Below are 17638 nucleotides of genomic sequence, written 5' to 3'. Positions count from 1 at the left end.
TTTACAGTATTTGAGGTCTGAAAAGATACAGAGCATATTTTATTTTGACCTGTTTCTCCAGTTTTCAGTTTCTGCAAATAAATGCAAATAGAAACGTCTTGGTTACGGATTTAACCTCGGTTCCCTGATGGAGGGAACGAGACGTTGTGTCGAACCGACAGAATGGGGTTTGTCTTGAGAACCTATCATCTTCTGAGTATTTAGAAAAGGCCAATGAAAATTGGCGAATGAAATTTGCATGCCGGGCTCCTCCCCGGATGTCCGGTTATAAGAGGGAAGCCGGCGTGCTCATTCATTCACCTTTGGTCTGAGGAGCCTAAAGCATCCTCCCCCGACCGCTGGGGTGGGCGGCCAGTGTTGTGGCATGAGGGACACAACGTCTCATTCCCTCCATCAGGGAACCGAGGTTACATCCGTAACCAAGACGTTCCCTTTCTGTCGGTTCGACACAACGTCGAGAGAGGGGGTTCCTATGGAAAACGCCACAGCACCGGTCACAATCTCTGTGGAGCGACGTTGACTGGCCTGGGCGAGTCAGACGAACACGCTAGCGCGAAATTATGACCTTCCAGTGGAGAGGAAGGGGGACCCAGAGCTTTCCACAAAAAGTTGGGAAGCCCCCTAATGCCGGCCGTCACGGGCTGAGGCCTGATTCTCTAAATGGCGAGAAGCCGCCCGGCACCGTACGGGCCACTGGGTAAGCATTATTCCCCCCTGGGGGGGAAAAACGCTGCAGAGGCCACTACCTACCGTAGGAGGAATTAGTGGAGACACCACATGGTCTCACCATCAGGGGAGAACTCATGGGAGGAATGTGCGGACTGCAGGAGTTAACCGCAAGGTGGGAGTCCACCTGGGGAGGTCATGGGTTGCCAAGGTGGGAACCATTCATGAGGATACATCAGACGGAACAGCCCACGGAGGGGGGGTTACCACGTCTGGAGCACTAGGTCCGGTTAGAGCTATGTGGGAGATAACTCAACTGTTCCCCGGCCTAAAGGGGCAGGGCTGCTCTGCCCAGCCTGTCCCCTGGAAGGGTGCTTAGTGATGGATGGAATGCCTGTTCTTTACCCGAGGAAAAAGAAGTGAGGCGGGATCGCCACTGCTCCCCCCGGAGGGGAAGGGCTTCCGCAGGCGTATGCCCTACCGGCTGCCGGTCCCACACCTTGCCAGGATGCGGGCTGACACCGGTTCCGCGCGTAGGTATTAGAACCTCACGGAGTTGTTAGGCATAGCCCAACCCGCAGCTCTGCAGATGTCTGCCAGAGAGGCACCCTGAGCCAGCCACGAGGGGTGTGCCTCACCCCCAACGGGCAGGAAAAAAGATCGGTATGCCCTAACGAGGGCATCCACGATCCAGTGCGCCAGCCTCTGTTTGGAGACAGCCCTCCTGCTGACCTCCGAAACAGACAAAGAGCTGCTCAGAGCTTCTGGGCTCTGCGTGCGGTCCAAGTAGAGGCGCCGTGCGCGTACTGGACACAACACGGATAGGTTGGGTCTTCCTCCCCGGTGGGGAGCGCCTGCAGGTTCACCACCTGGTCTCTCGGGAGAGTGGTGGGAACCTTGGGCACGTAGCCGGGGCGGGGTCTCAAGATAACGTGAGAATCCCGGCCCCGAGTTCTAGGCAATCTGCGGACACGGAGGGTGCTTGTAGATCCCCTACCCTCTTGGAGGTGAGAGCCATGCGGAAAGCCGTCTTTATCAAGACTGAGAAAGAGCGGCAACCCCGAGAGGCTCGAAGGGGGCGGGGCCTCTTGAGGCCCGCCACCTAGGTCGCAAGAGGGTACGGAGCGCGGATAAGGTGGTCACCCTCTCGCGCCCCTTAGGAACCTAATGACCAGGTCGTGCTGTCCCAGAGGCTACCCAGCACTCGGGTCATGATGAGCGGCCGTAGCGGCTACATACATTCCCAGTGTGGAGGGGGAGAGGTTACTCCCCCGTCTCTCTTGAGGACGGGACAGCTCGTACCCGACCGAGCAACTCCGCGGGTCTTCTCGCCGAGAAGAGCACCAGGACGAGAAGAGGCGCCACCTATGGGCGTATAGCCGCCCAGTGGCCGAAGCCCTAGCCTGAGTGACGTCCCAACCGGACCGGGGGTGGGTCACTCAGGATCTCCTCGTCCCGTCCAGACATGGAGACCAGGTTTTGCCTGGGATGCCGTAACGTGCCCCTTCCCCTGGGGAAGCTGTCCGCCAGGGGGAGCGGCCAGGGGGGAGTTGTTGTCAGAGCCTCAGCTCCGAGAACCAAGTCCTGGTTAGGCCGAAGGGGCGTAACTAGTACCACTTGATGCTCCTCTTCCCTGGCCTTGCACAGGCCCTGTGCAATGAGGCTCACTGGGGGGAAGCGTACTTCCGCTTGTCCCGCGGCCAGCTGTGCGCAAGGGCATCCGTGCCGAGGGTACCTCGGACAGGGAGTACCAAAGCGGACAATGGGTGGAGTCCGGGGAGGCAACAGGACCACCTGTGCCTGGCCGAACTGCCCCAAATGAGCCGGCTGCGCGGGGAGGGAGTCGCCACTCTCCGCGAGGCGTCGACTGACGAGAGAGCGCATCGGCTGTCTGGTTCAGGACGCCTGGGATGTGTGTGGCTCGCAGGGAGCTGATCACCTGCTGACTCCAGAGGAGGAGGCGTCGGGCGAGTCATGTTAGCTGCTGTGAGTGAAGAATACGCCACAGCAGCTGTGCTGTCCGACCGGACCAGCACGTGCTTCCCTGCACGAGAGGAAGTCCCTCAATGCAAGTAGCACAACCCACAACTCTAGGCAGTTGAATGCCAACGCAGGCGGGGGCCCGTCCACCGCCCCGACACTGCTCGCCCGTTGCACACAGCACCCCTTAGGGTGTGTCGGCAGAAAAGCGTGTGACCAACGCCTGCTGCCGGTGTGCCACGCTCTCCAAGGAACTTGACTCTGCCGCCAGTGTTGGAGCGCTCGTATATGCATCGACCCGAGGGGGGGCCACCCCCGCCGAGGATGCCATGAATCCCAGGAGCCTCTTGTTACAGGGGGACCGCTGACTGTCTGATCTCAGGCAGTTCAACACTGACCGGGCGCGCTAGTCCTCGCGCCCCCCCCCCCCGGGGGTGAGCGGGGCCGCTCGTGAGGACAGAGTCGAGTTCCATACCGAGAAAGAGGATGCTCTGCCCGGGGAGAGCTTGCTCTTATCTCAGTTGACCTGTGACCCCACCGATCTAGGTGCCGGAGCACCAGGTCCCTGTGTGTACACCACAGATCTCGAGAGTGTGCCCAAACTTGAGCCAGTCGTCGAGATAGTTAGTACCCGTACACCTCCTTCCCAACGGGGAAGGAGGGCGGCTTCCATGACCTTCGTAAAGACTCGTTGAGACAGGGACAGACCGAAGGGGAGGACCCTGTACTGATATGCCCGTCCCTCGAGCGCGAACCGTCCGAACGGCCGATGTCGAGGGAGGATCGAGACATGAAGTACGCGTCCTAGGTCGATTGCCACGAACCAGTCCTGATGCCTGACGGACGCCAGGATGCGCTTCTGCGTGACCATCCTGAAAGGCAGCTAGTGTAGGTGCCTGTTCAGAACACGCAGATCTAAGACAGGGCGCATCCCTCCGCCTTTCTTAGGGACAATGAAGTACGGGCTGTAAAACCCGCTGAACACCTCGGCCGGTGGGACGGGCTCGATCGCTCCCTTCACCAGAAGGGAGGCGACCTCCGCCCGAAGTACGGGGGCATCCCTGCCTCTGCCTGAGGTAAAAGGACGTCCCGGAACTTGGGCGGGCGTGTAGCAAACTGAATCGCGTTGCCGAGACGGATCGTCTTCCTCAGCCAGCCTGACAGTCTGGGGGCTCCCAGAACTGTGACGGGGGACTAGAGGTTGATCTGCTTCATCGCCGCCGCGGAGGGTGGTTCGATGGCTAGCAGTACGGATTCCTTGCCGGGGGAGGCCCCCCGGGGAGGAGATCGGCTCTGCCATATTTCCTGCCTGGCGACTGCGCAGCTCAACGCACTGTCTGACTGAGAGTGCTGAGAGCTGGTGTTTATACTCGACATTGCGCTTTGCCATGACGCAACGTCTAGTTTGCCGTTCACCGTCGTGCAGAGGGTGAGAGCGGCTGAGGTAACCCAGAGAGAGAGGAAACTCTCCTTTTTGAGAGTAAGTGGGCGCCAGCCCCCCAGAGGGGGCCAGCAGATGGAGGGACGGGGCAGGAACCGTCCCTATCCGACCTTCCAGCGCTGTGGCTGGGGTCGGGCCCAATGGTAGCCTCGATCCCCCTGAGGTGATCCCATGACAGCCGCTGCCCGCGGCTGCTGATGGGGCGATGGTCTCCTCTTCGCTGTCTCCTCCAGGTCACTCGAGGGTGTTGAAGAGGACCAGGGCTGCTGGGAAGCAGACAGTGCACGGGACTCGGCGGCCGAGTTGCGGCACGGAGGACTGCTTATTACTGTCGAGAACCCTCCACAGTAACACCAACCAGCCCCCCCTTGCGAGATGGGTACTTCGAGAAAGCGGACCTTCTCAGCGTTACTCATCTGCGCAAGTATCGGCCAGAGGAGTTTCTCATGGACCACAAGTGTGGACATCGTCCGACCCAGGGCCCCCGTGGTCACCTTGGTCGCCCGTAGAGCGAGGTCGGAGTTCCTGCATAAGCGCTGGGTCGGTCTTACCCTCGTGGAGCTCTCTCAACGCCCTGGCCTGGCAGGAGCCATAGCGTGGAGAGAGGAGGCAGCTTGGTCCACCGCAATGTAAGCTCTCGACACCAGAGATGCCGAGACCCCACATGCTTTGGACGGGAGTCTAGGTCGAGCCCCCTGGGGGACACCGACGCATCCTCCAGCTGTCTCAACCTCGAGGGAAGAGAGGGTGACAGAACTTTGTTTGACGTGAAACGTGCCTGAAGGGGCGTTTCAGGTCTTACAAAGTTCCTCATGCACTTCCGGTAAACACGGCACTGGGGGCGGGCGCGGCTTGTAGCCGCGCTCAAACCCGAGGCGCCATGTAGCCAGCCGCGAACGCCGGGAGAGGCAGTGCGGGCACTGCAACCCAACACTCACGGCGGCCCGGGAAAGCATGGCCGACATCTCGACATCTGCTTTTTCCTGGGCTCGACCCCCCGAGGGAGGGAGCCCGAAGAATAGTCGGAGTCGGATGGCAGTACGTCACCCCCCGATGCTGCAAGAGACCTCTCATCATTACGCATCGTGTCCGAATACGTGATTGAGGAATAAGACGGCGGACCGTCTTTTTGGGGAACGGTCAGACGAGCGAAACGAGGTGTGAACGGTCCGTGAGCCGTGGCTGGCGGATTATCGCTCACAGTAATCCTCATATCACCCTCGCTGCTTGCCATAGCGGACGGCAGGGCCGTAGTCCTGCCGCCACGGAACGGGGAGCAAACGAGGTGGTGGCTGAGTCCCGTGGGAACACAGCCACCTGTGACGCAACGTCTGAATCGTCACCGCCCGCAGTGCGTGCAGAACGTATCCACAACGTGTGCCCCAGCGTACTGGAAGCAGGCATTGTGTCCGTCCCTCTCCTCGATGAGTGTGTTGCACCCATGACAACAGCGGGACAAGCCACGCTGGAGAAATTTGCTCTTTTAGAAAAGGAAATTGCTCGAACACCTCCGGAACTGCCGAGACGCCCAGGGGAGAGTCACTGCAGGAAGGGACCGTCCGCTGTCCAAGTCGTAGATTCCAGCAGAAAGAATGATCACCAGATCGTAGGAAGCTCATCAGATGCGTAGGCTCTGAAGAACAAAAGGTGAATGAATGAGCACGCCGGCTTCCCTCTTATACCCGGACATCCGGGGAGGAGCCTGGCATGCAAATTTCATTCGCCAATTTTCATTGGCCTTTTCTAAATACTCAGAAGATGATAGGTTCTCAAGACAAACCCCATTCTGTCGGTTCGACACAACGTCGAGAGACCGACAGAAAGGGAACAATATTTTTATTTGGAATTTGGGAGAAATATTGTCAGTAGTTCACAGAACGAAACAAAAAGGATAATTTTACCTAAACACATACCTATGAATAGTACATTCACAAAAACGTGAACATTTTGAAATTGTCTCTTTTTTTCCGCAGCTTATTTTTTTGTTTTGTTTTGTTTTGTTGTGTTCCTGTTAGGGTCATTATTCGTTTTCATTTAGTTTAATTAGGTTCATTAATTTCTTTTCCATTTTCCTTGTTGGCAAACATGGTAGGGGGGAAAATAGCACCTGTTCATAGAAAATCTTACACAGATTGCTTTTTAGCTTTATTTCTGGAGTTATAGGACCAGTTGTTAGCAAACCGAACAAGTTAAACGAGCAGTAAAGCTGGTGGGGGAAGCATACACCCTGCAACGTATAGCACAGGAGTTATAGGAGCAAGTTCTTAGCAAACTGAACAGGTTAAATGAGCAGTAAGCTGGCATGGGAAACATACACTCTGCAAGAAACTTCATAAGTGTTACATGAGCAAGTTGTTAAAGAGCTGAATGGGTTAATATAGCAGTAAGCTGGCAAGGGAAGCGTACACCCTGCAACAAATTGCACCAGTGTTACATGAGCAAATTGTTAACGATTAAACTAGCAGTAGCTGACAGGGGAAGCATTCCCCTGCAACAGATAGCACCGGAGTTACATGAGCAAGCAACCAAACCGAATGGGTTAAGCGAGCAGTAAAGCTGGCGGGGGAAGCATACACCCTGCAACGAATAGCACGGGAGTTACATGAGCAAGTGTTAACGAGCTGAAAGGGTTAAACTAGCAGTAAGCTGGCTGGGGAAGCATAAACCCTGCAACGATATAGCAGCAGAGTTACATGAGCAAGTGTTGATGAGACGAATGGGTTAAACTAGCAGTTAGGCTGGCGGGGAAGCGTACACCATGGAACAAATAGCACCGGCGTTATGGAGCAGTTGTTAGCAAACCGAAAGGGTTAAACAAGTAGTAAAGCTGGTGGGGGAAGCATACACCCTGCAACGATTAGCACCGGAGATATAGGAGCAAGTTGTTAGCAAACCGAACGAGTTAAACGAGCAGTAAAGCTGGTGGGGGAAGCATACACCCTGCAACGAATAGCACAGGAGTTAAATGAGCAAGCTACCAAACCGAACGGGTTAAGCGAGCAGTAAAGCTGGCGGGGGAAGCATACAACCTGCAACGAATAGCACGGGAGTTACATGAGCAAGTGTTTACGAGCTGAAAGGGTTAAACTAGCAGTAAGGTTGGCAGGGGAAGCGTACACCCTAGTCGCACGTAGTCAGACCTACATACTGAAAATTCTCAAAAGTGCACTAAATGTGACGAAAATATGGAGTGTGGAACTCTGGACACGCACTCAACAGTCGCAGTTCGCTTATGTGGCAGAAGGGAAGCTGACACAGCTAGGTCTAGGAACTTTTGCCGCTTCTTTGGACAAGGCCTGCCCAAGAGGCCACATGATTGACAGGAAAAGAACCCAAACACGTTTCGTTTTGTGCCACGTCATGTTTAGAGGCAGGGAATGTGCCCGCAGTATCAGACCGGTGTACATTCATGTGCGTGTCAAAGATAAACAGCAACAACGATTATAAGTTTATGCAATTAACCTAGAATACTTTTACGAATTAAGCGTTTAGTCGATCGTGATGAGTTCCTATTGCAACATTTTAAAACCTTAGATCAGACGGCTCGTGTTGTTCCCAGGCGGACCGTAAAAAACGTGGCGCGCATGTCTCCCAGAAATCCTGTAAAATTCAGCCAATCAGATGACGATTTTGAACATGCCGAAGTGTTCCCAAGAAAGTGTGCCTTGCATCAGATGTTTAGCCAACCGTCTGTGAGGCTGCGCACATCCTGCAACGAAAGGCACTAGAGTGTTATGAGCAAATTGATAACGAGACGAATGGGTAAACTAGCAGTTAGCTGACAGGGGAAGCATACTGTACACCCTGCAACAAATAGCACCCGAGTTGAATGAGCAAGTGTTAACAAGCAGATACAGTATACATTGTGACTGCATTGTATTATGTTCAAATTTGGCTATATAGCATGATATATCATATCATGATCGTATACGATTAAAGGACTTACCTACTATGCTTGCAGAAAGATCACACGATTTACCTGAACACACTTTTAAATTGTATACTCTCGACATCCATGAACTCCGCAGAGAACTCCCTCCGTATGTGAATAACGCGAAACACTGTTGTGACTTATAAAGCGTCTATGTACTTCTGGCTCGCAATGTCTGATACACTGTGTTCACCTTGTGCAGACAAGAGAAGTAGATCTCGCACTTAATCACTTATCAGGTACGTCCTGCTCTTACATAGACTTTTAATGACTGCCCGAGTTATTTTGAGCGAGACATAAGTGGAACAACATGCAATGTATAGCTAAATGCATAAAACAGACAGTTCACTCTTGGAAATACCGTCATATTTGCATTCTCCAGTGAGCTTAGTACAGTCAGCTCACTGCCGCTTGCTTAAAGGAACAGACGCCGAGAGAAAAGCACCCGTGCTGGCAAGCGAGATCAACACTCACGCACAGTAGTAGCGATGGTGAAGGTAAGCTAAGATTATCCAACTATCCACGATTGCAATGCCGCGTTGCATATCCGAACATTTAGTGAGCGTATAGAGCGAAGTAGTTCGTAAACGAGGGTTTAAAACCCATGCTGCTTACATACACCTGGATGAGCGGCAGCAACGTGTTGCATATATATCCAAACAACTTTCGAGCTGCACAGAACAGCGATCGTAGATAGCGATACAAGTTTTAAGTGCAACACGATTAAGCAGCTGATAAGCAAAGAAATGCAACTTAAATAGGACACAGTCTAGTGTGTGTTATATGACTATTGGTTAACGTTGATTAGCTGATGCAAGCTGAACTCACGTGACCTGCCAGAACTAACGCTACGCTTGATTCTGGGTCCGGCCGCAGCGCCGGCATCCAGTCCCGGTCCAGCAGCGCCGGCACCTAGTCCGGGTCCAGCCGCAGTGCCGGCTTCCAGTCCGTGTCCACCGGCTTCCAGTCCGGTGCAGCCAGCATCATTGTTTTTATTCCCCAGCCTCGCCTTTATTTGGACTCCCCCTTGGACTCTTGTGCTTCCCCCCCTTGGACTCTTGTGCTTCCCCACCCTTGGACTCTTGTGCTCCCCCTTGGACTCTTGTGCACCCCCCTTGGACTCTTGTGTCACTTTATTGTTATTTATTATGTTTCCCTGTTTTTTGTCGGTCTCACAGTCGGTCTTGTCTTGTTTGTCACCTTGAGGAGCGCCAGGATGTCGCTCCTTAAGGGGGGGGGGCTTCTGTCATGATTCTGCCTCTTCGTGTCTTTTTTGGTCTTGTGGCAGGATCATGGCAGTTTTGTGTGGAGAGAGACATTTATTGTTGTTGTGGCTTGCCATACGCTCTCTGTGGTCTCATCTTTGTTCCCGCCCTCTCATCTCCTCATTATTGCTTGTTAATTATTTCATGCCCTGCACCTGTTCCCCTCTTGATTTGATCCCTTATTTAATGCACCTGTGTTTTCTGTCTTGTGCTGGTTCATTTCGATTCATGTGGGTAACTAGACAGTGTAGTCTAGTCTAGTTATTTGTAGTTAATGTCAAATGTTATCTTTAGTCTTGTCTAGTTTAGTTAGTCCGTGTTCTTGTCCATCCGCCATGTTTCTACCCTTCTTCTTTGTATTTTACCCCTCGTGGGTTTTCGTTTTGTCTGTTATTAAAATAGTCTTGTGTTAACTAACCCCTTACCCGCTGTCTGCGCCTGGGTCCTCTGTCCTTACTCACGGATTTTCAAATGTTGAGTGTCAGAATGGTATCATGTAACTGTAATAACACAGTATATAATCGGTTGTGATGCATTGTGAATGCATATGATCTCTTTAAACATTTGTACAGAAAATGTCATCTTATGTCTTGAACGCAGTTCAATAGACCCCACACAAACACAAGTAGCAACACAGAAGCTAATCAGAAGAGTGGGCCCTGATGCTTATTTTATTTTCCTGTCTAAATTTTGCTGAGGATTCGTTTAAAGCCAATTTTATAGATGTAAATAGTGACTGCAATGCACTTACACACACAGAACCCCCACACACTTGACCAGGATAATATGGCTGACGGTGCCAAGAAATAGCCATAATTGAGATAAATCTAAAGCTGACGATGTTGGGGGTGAAATCTCAATAATGACCATGGCTGTTTTAATGGCTTTTCATACAAGACCAAAAGCCATTTAACTTGGTTAAGGTTCACATGAAGTCTTTAAAGCCAACAAACATGCTTCAGTTGGAAATTCTAAAGGTGATGAAAAACAAATCTTAAAAGCCACAGATAATCTTATTTTCGTATTTGACGCTCTTTCACATTATATTAGCCTATTTTGATGTTCTTTGAGGAATAATCCAAATGTCTTTCACCAAATTCCTTTTGAATGTGGACTGCATGCTAAAACAGTCCTAGTGTATTGGGGTTAAAAATAGTGAAAATTTACATCATTCATTATCATTTATTTGAAAAAGAAAAGAATAAAACACTTCCAATTGATTATGTTGCATCTGTGAAGGTTGTGCAGTCCAGCATTTATGTTGGATGCAGCTTGAAGCTTGTCTTTGTGAGAACCAGTTTGAGTTTTTTTAGTTTAACGAGAACTAAGAGAGTAAAGTGAGGAGATTTTAGCTGGTCCTTAAAAGACATTAAAGACCCCTTTAAAGGGTTGTTTGAGGGTTAAAACCTAGTCTTAAGGTTAAGGTTACAATTAGGTTAAAGCATCTACTTTATCATTTTTGGTACTGTAAATCCAGTGTTATTTAAACAGTGTTTATTCTATCAACTCTATACCTTTTAAACACCAGTTTGTTTCCTTGTGGGACAGTAAGTGCACAGCCCGTGGGTGAACCATAGCAATGAGGCTGAGAACAGGGTGTTTACGGGGGTGTTCATGGTCATTTTATGCTCAGTAAAGGAGCATCATATCATGTCACTGATGTCACACTGTCAGGTATGAACTTCATGACAGACAAATCTGTTGTGAACTGTCCCCTCACAGTAAGTTAAAAATGTCACACAGTACTTTATATATAGGCCTAATTGAGGCAGTGTCATGATAGGTTCCAAGTAAGAAGAGAGAAAAGGTTTAATGTTCCTATGCAGTTTTGAAAATATATATGTGAGGCAGTTTGGGTATTTCCACAAGAGTATTTATGCGTGCGTGTGTGTGTGTGTCACACTTTGATCAGAGAGTTTCTGGTGACTTGGAGGCAGATGCAACAGTTTTTGGTCCAAATTAGGGCACCCACTCACTCACCATCTCTATCTCTCTTCTCTGTATTGTCTAGTGTCTCATAAAAACTATAACCACCATTCTAACAATGCTGTTATAGTGTAAATTCTTCTATTTTTACAAAGCCAAACTAAATTAAACTAAATTATTTACAGGAATGAGTTCAGTGGTTATTCAACCGCTTTCCGTTATGTTTTTGTATTTTGTGGTCCTCCGTATACCTTACTCTTTAAAATGCTGACGGTCCTCCCTCGGTATCCAGCAATTCTTTTTATTGCAGTTTTATTGCATGATTTAATGCTTATCCTGCTAAACAGTTCCGGTTACTGTAGCGCAATTAATGGAGCATTGCATTACAAGATGTGGGGTTTGAATGAAGTGGACGTTGCTTTGGCTAAAGGCATCTGTCAAATATAATGTAATCATTGCCAAATGCCATAGTGACACATTGTATACAGTCTTCATTAGCAAATCTATCTGCAGTATTTCTTACCCAGTTTTGTTTTTTCTTTCTTCCATTTCTCTTCTTTTCCACTGCAGGTTTCCTCAGCACAGGAGATCAGTCTGCAAAAGGTAACTATGGCCTGTTGGATCAAATCCAGGCCCTGCGCTGGCTAAATGAGAATATTGGACACTTTGGTGGCGATCCTGAGCGGATCACTATCTTTGGCTCTGGTGCTGGAGCATCTTGTGTCAACCTGCTAATCCTGTCACACCACTCTGAGGGTAAGTGAGATATGTGTGTGCAGGTTTGGCTTTACCTACTTTAGGTTTAAACATACGTTCTAAAGCAACATTAGAGAACTTTTGCTTATGGTTCCCCCATGTGGTTGATAAGCGCAATTGTCTGTTATCAGTGTCATAAATACTGTCTCTGTATAAGCTTCCCTGTGGGCAGGGCAATAGACGTGAATTGGTTGACTAAGCAGAAACCGCTGTTACATCATGTCACTTCATAAACTGTACATGTACTAAAGCACTCTTTTGGCTCCCGCGGGGTATACCACTGGGCTAGACTAATAGCTCAAACTAGATTCTGAGGTAACAGCTGGTTGTTAGCCGTTAGCATATAGCGTGCTAGCTACATAGCAGCTAACGTGCTAGCGTTAGCTACATAGCACATTTGCAGTCACCCAAAACACAACGCATGGACGTGAATGTGTTTAGTAACCAACATATTATTAACCAATAATTTTCTGTTATGTAGTTATATTTTCGGAAACACACTCGCGACCAGGCATTGTGCTTTGTGTAATAGGTGCAATCACTAACTTACACTTAACTCGCTATGGGAATAGTGCCTAGCATAGTAACTATAGATACCGATAACATTAGTCTACGTGCATAAACTAAGGAATCAGTAACTTTTGACCATACAACATTTATTGTGGTTTGGTAGTCATCGTTTACAAGCATAACACTCAATTCGTGACGAGGCACGATCCTGCTACGTAAGCTATTGAGACCCGGCAACATTACATTATATCTAGTCTACCTTACGGTTATAAATTGTGAACCAGTAACGTTAGTGCGCCAATAAACAACCTGAGCGCATCCTAATAACTAATAAGCTCAAAAGTACAGGTCAGTAAGAAAAAATGTACATATAAGACTTTTAAATCCAGTAGCAGGAAGGCTAGGTCTCCATCCATTTTGCAACCCGTTGCCTCTTGCTGCTCGCGAGTGTCTGTCAGATATTGATTTGTATTCGGGCTTGTGTCCGATCACTCTCTCTCTTTTCCTCTTTGTTTCTTTTTTGCTGGCTCTGCCATGGTGATGGTTTGGAGTCTTGCGTTGAACTAGATCGTTTCGTCTTATTGTTGGCTGTTTGCTAACTTCACCCAGGCTACGAGTAAAACATGACGTATGCCGTAAAGCAGGTGATGGGCGGGCTTGTGAACCTACCCGCACACCAGTTACAAGTGTTATTTCAGCCGATAGAGGGCTGCTTGGGTAGCAGCGGCAGTCAAATTCGTCCAGTTAAGAGTTGTCCTACCACTAAAATAATTTTAGAGAGATTCACAGATTAGGTCGAAAAACTCTCTAGTGTTGCTTTAATTGCTTTCACTTGTGAAAATGTTTGAGATTTGGAGTTTGGTTTAGGATTAGGCTATAATTATCATTAAATTTATATGAAAACATGTCTAAGAGTGTCCTCACTAATACAGTAAAATGAACCTGTATGTGTGTATTTGTGTGTGTATGTGTTTTATTACTGTAACAGAGTGCGTCTGTCTTATTAAATTAACAGCGTATGTGTAATTACCTCGCAAAGTGTCGTCCATAAGTGTCGTCTTAATTTTGTTCTCTGCATTCCCTGCCAAAAAAGTCCACCTTCACCCACACCATCTTCATCATCATTGTCATCCTCACCTAACATCAGTCCTGCAGCCCTCAGCTGTCAGTCATGCAAGGTAAGCCATGACAACCACTACCCCTGGAGACACCAATCATGTCATCTCAAGTCAGTTCCCTGTACGAAAATCCATCCTAACAACAACAGGAAGAGCTAAACCAATAAAGCAGATGTGCAGTATATGGGTAAGAATACAAGGTTGCTGGTTTGTTACTAAAGTAATAAGGTAAAGTATCATTGATGAGATGCAAAAACTGGAAACTGGACATAGGAAACGTGTGCTTTTTTAATAGACAAGAGAAAAATACTAATAATAAAGGCTGATATTCTTCTCTTGTTTGTTTTCATGTTAATGCTTTGTGTGAGTTGGAACTGACATTCAATGCTTTCATTAATTCCATCCCTCTAACATCATAACTATTTTATAAATATTAATTAATAACTATGTCTGTTATCTGTGTGGGATACAAGTATGTTGAACATATTACATAACCTACCATTAAAACAACTGCACCTCTCATCCTATCCCAACTGTGTAGTACAGATACTGTACGTGATATGTAATTCTTGTATATGCACTGTAGTTAACAGCTTGCTGTTGCTCTCTTCCACCCCAGGGTTGTTTCAGAGAGCCATTTCTCAGAGTGGTTCAGCCATCTCTAGCTGGTCCATCAATTACCAGCCCTTGAAATACACCAAGATTCTGGCACGTAAAGTGGGATGCACATATGGGGAGACCGCAGACCTGGTGGACTGTCTCCGCCGAAAAAACTTCAGAGAGCTGGTGGATCAAGACATCCAGCCAGCCCGCTATCATATTGCGTTTGGACCTGTTGTGGATGGAGATGTTGTGCCAGATGACCCTGAGATCTTGATGCAGCAGGTGATGAAATTACAATTAATTAAATCAGCCATCTAGTCTGTCAAGGAATTTTGTCATGGTAAATCTTAAGAAGTAGGGTTAAACAATGTAGAGTAAACCATCTTTTTTTGTAGTTTTTCATCTCAGATTTTAGGATTTTGCATATATTTGCCTTAACGACTGCATGAAAATGACATCAGCGCAAAGTAATACTCTTATATTAAAGATATAGTCTATGCCAAACTGTTCATTGCATTTTTTGGGTCGAAAGATACAGCAGTAAATAAATTCATGCTTTTACCACTAGGGGGAGTTCTTGAACTACGACCTTTTGATTGGTGTAAATCAAGGTGAGGGACTAAAGTTTGTGGATGATGGGGGCACTGAGAGTGAGGAGGGAATTTCAGCGGCAGCCTTTGACTACACCATCTCCAACTTTGTAGACAACCTCTATGGATACCCTGAAGGTGAGGTCTACAATCCCAAGAAAGTGCTTTAAATTATCACTTGCCTGTAAAGTTCTCATTATTATGTAAACACGCATATTTTTATATACAGTATGACATAATGTCCTTATGTCCTTTATATTAATTTTAATCATTTTCCACTGCTTTTTCGAAGTTAGACTTGGATTTTCTGTTTAAGACAGAACGTTCTTAATTGTTTTTGCTAGATAAATTTTGCCCAGGTAAAGTTGAAGTGTGTCTGGACAGACTCATTGACAATACTGAGTACAACAATGTCATATCTGTTAATATATGTAGCTTTGATTATTGAGTCTGGTGATTAGGTGCTATTCTTACATTTCTCCACCAGAGGGCGGTAAAAGACAAGTTATCGCCTGTTGTCAGTGTCTTACGCTTACATTTTTATTATGTGCCTAACATTTTATACCGTATGTACTCTTATATCTTTTTTATTTAAGCAACCACCTCATTATCACCTGATAACCTTATATTTTACTGGATATCATTTAGTAATATTAACGTATTATTAACCTAAATATTATTACAGTAAGTCACTTTTTAAGTAGAATAAGTCAAGTTATTTACTTTCTTCTTTAGAACACACAAAAAACAAATTCAGTAACTTTTTTTCAGTTATCCATAAAGAGTTATCCATATAACTTCAAATCCACGACTTGTGTAGCCTATATACAGAAAAATGGCAGCATATTTATACAAAGTTTTTAACAAAGTAAGTGCAAATGTAAATGTGGTTCTGATGTGTTATGTGACTGGACGTCATAACATCTTGATACAACATCTTGAGTTAATTATAGTTCTGATTTTAGTTTTTAGTGTTGGACCCCTTTAAATTATATTGTACAGTATGTAAAAAATGCAAATATATGTTTATGTATACAAAGTTGCAGTGTATACTATACATTTTTCAGAATTTTATTTTACGTATTGCCAAAACCTTACTCAAAATTAAGTAGCCTAACCTGTTTTAATTATCCTTTCTCTCTTTCTCGGTTCCATCCACATACTTATATCTTTTTCTTCACTCTTATTACATTTTCTAGGTAAAGACATTTTGAGAGAGACTATTAAGTTCATGTACACAGACTGGGCAGACCGAGACAATGGCGATATGCGGCGCAAGACTCTTCTCGCACTATTCACTGATCATCAATGGGTGGCGCCAGCCGTCGCTACTGCCAAGCTTCATGCTGAGTACCAGTCTCCCGTCTACTTCTATACATTCTACCACCACTGCCAAACAGAGACAAGACCTGAATGGGCTGACGCGGCACACGGGGATGAGATTCCGTATGTGTTTGGGGTGCCCATGATCGGCGCTACAGATCTTTTCCCTTGCAACTTTTCCAAAAATGATGTCATGCTTAGTGCTGTAGTCATGACATACTGGACCAACTTTGCCAAGACCGGGTGAGTGTGCATATATACTGTAGTATTATTATATACAATTTATATACAGGGGCGGACTTAGTGATTTGGGGGCCTAAGCGATTTCAAGCATCATCTTTTACACTGTACACTAGCCACCATCGGCTAATCTTTTCACAGTTTTTCTTATTAATGAAGTAGTTGCTGCATGTGAATCGACGTGAATCTGTGTGCTGTTTGCGTGCTGACCTTGGGCTAAGGTGACCAGATTTGTTTAATGAAAACCGGGGACATTTTCTAGTTAAATGGTCAAAATATAATTTAAATCTAATTTGTTATAATCAATTAAAAAAAATTGTTTTGATGCACATAATTATTAATGGGTTTTTGGACCACTGCAATTAATTACAAATTGTAATTAATTTTTAAAACCGGTTTTATAAAAATGGTTTTAATAAAGTTTACCAAACCAAAAATAGTCCACTGTGAAAACCGTGAATACTAACCATTGCAAATTATAAAAATAGTTGTCCAAAATTTAAAAACACTTCAAAAATATAACAAATATGAAAACACATGACGATTTTACATTCTCTAATTGTATTTATTTCAATTTTTACAAACTGTATACAGTAATTAAAACCAGTAATTAAAACTTTGAAAATAACTTTACATTAAGCTTTTTATTTGCATTTTAAGCTCATTTTGAGCACATGTCCTTTCGGCGAATGTAATAGTTGTCAGTGTAATTGCTTGGATAAATACTTTTATTTGTTTATATCGCTGCGTACTTTCACCAACGTACTGTATGTGTGGGAATCACTAGATCAGTGGTGGGAATTCTGTGTTTTGTTACGACCGAACTTAATGGTAAAGTTTAAAATTTCGTGCAAAACAATCCAGCTCCCTGCCCTGACCCTGTTATATAACACATACAAACGGTTTTACTTTAATTTAACATAATTAAACATTTGTAGTTAGTACCTTGATCCCGATAATTTTGACTCTAGTATTTTGATATTTGATAATAGCTTGATGACGCTGTCTCATGTCTCGTCGTACATTCTTCATCGCTAAGCGGTGTGACCAAGAAATTACTGTAGTTTACAGCCCCCGCTGCTGGCGTAAATAATCACTACATGGTTGCTCTGGTACTCCGCAGGATATGGTGATCTGGCTTTTTCAGTGTATTTTCTGGTTGTTTGGACGTGCTGTAAAACGGGGACATTTCCGGGGACAGAACACCAAAAACCAGGACAGAAAACGGGGACGTCTGGTCACCTTATCTTGGGCTGCACTCACCGGCACATTGTCATTTTCCAGAGACA

The 17638-nt window shown here is 46.6% G+C and overlaps 1 protein-coding gene across 2 annotated transcripts in view; it reads left to right on the top strand.

Moving 5' to 3' along the window:
• The window catches only part of nlgn2a (neuroligin 2a), a 351369-nt gene that overhangs the window by 327982 nt on the left and 5749 nt on the right, over window positions 1-17638 (top strand). For both annotated transcript variants that reach the window (XM_057337672.1, XM_057337666.1), the window contains 4 exons: window positions 11780-11965; window positions 14213-14478; window positions 14765-14924; window positions 15986-16352. In XM_057337672.1, coding sequence (XP_057193655.1) covers window positions 11780-11965; window positions 14213-14478; window positions 14765-14924; window positions 15986-16352 — 979 coding nt within the window. The remainder of the gene's footprint in view (window positions 1-11779; window positions 11966-14212; window positions 14479-14764; window positions 14925-15985; window positions 16353-17638) is intronic.

Source organism: Triplophysa rosa, linkage group LG1, assembly GCF_024868665.1.
Source record: "Triplophysa rosa linkage group LG1, Trosa_1v2, whole genome shotgun sequence".
NCBI lineage: Eukaryota > Metazoa > Chordata > Actinopteri > Cypriniformes > Nemacheilidae > Triplophysa > Triplophysa rosa.
The sequence above is the reverse complement of the archived record's forward strand: the minus strand, read 5'-3'. Positions and strand labels throughout refer to the sequence as shown.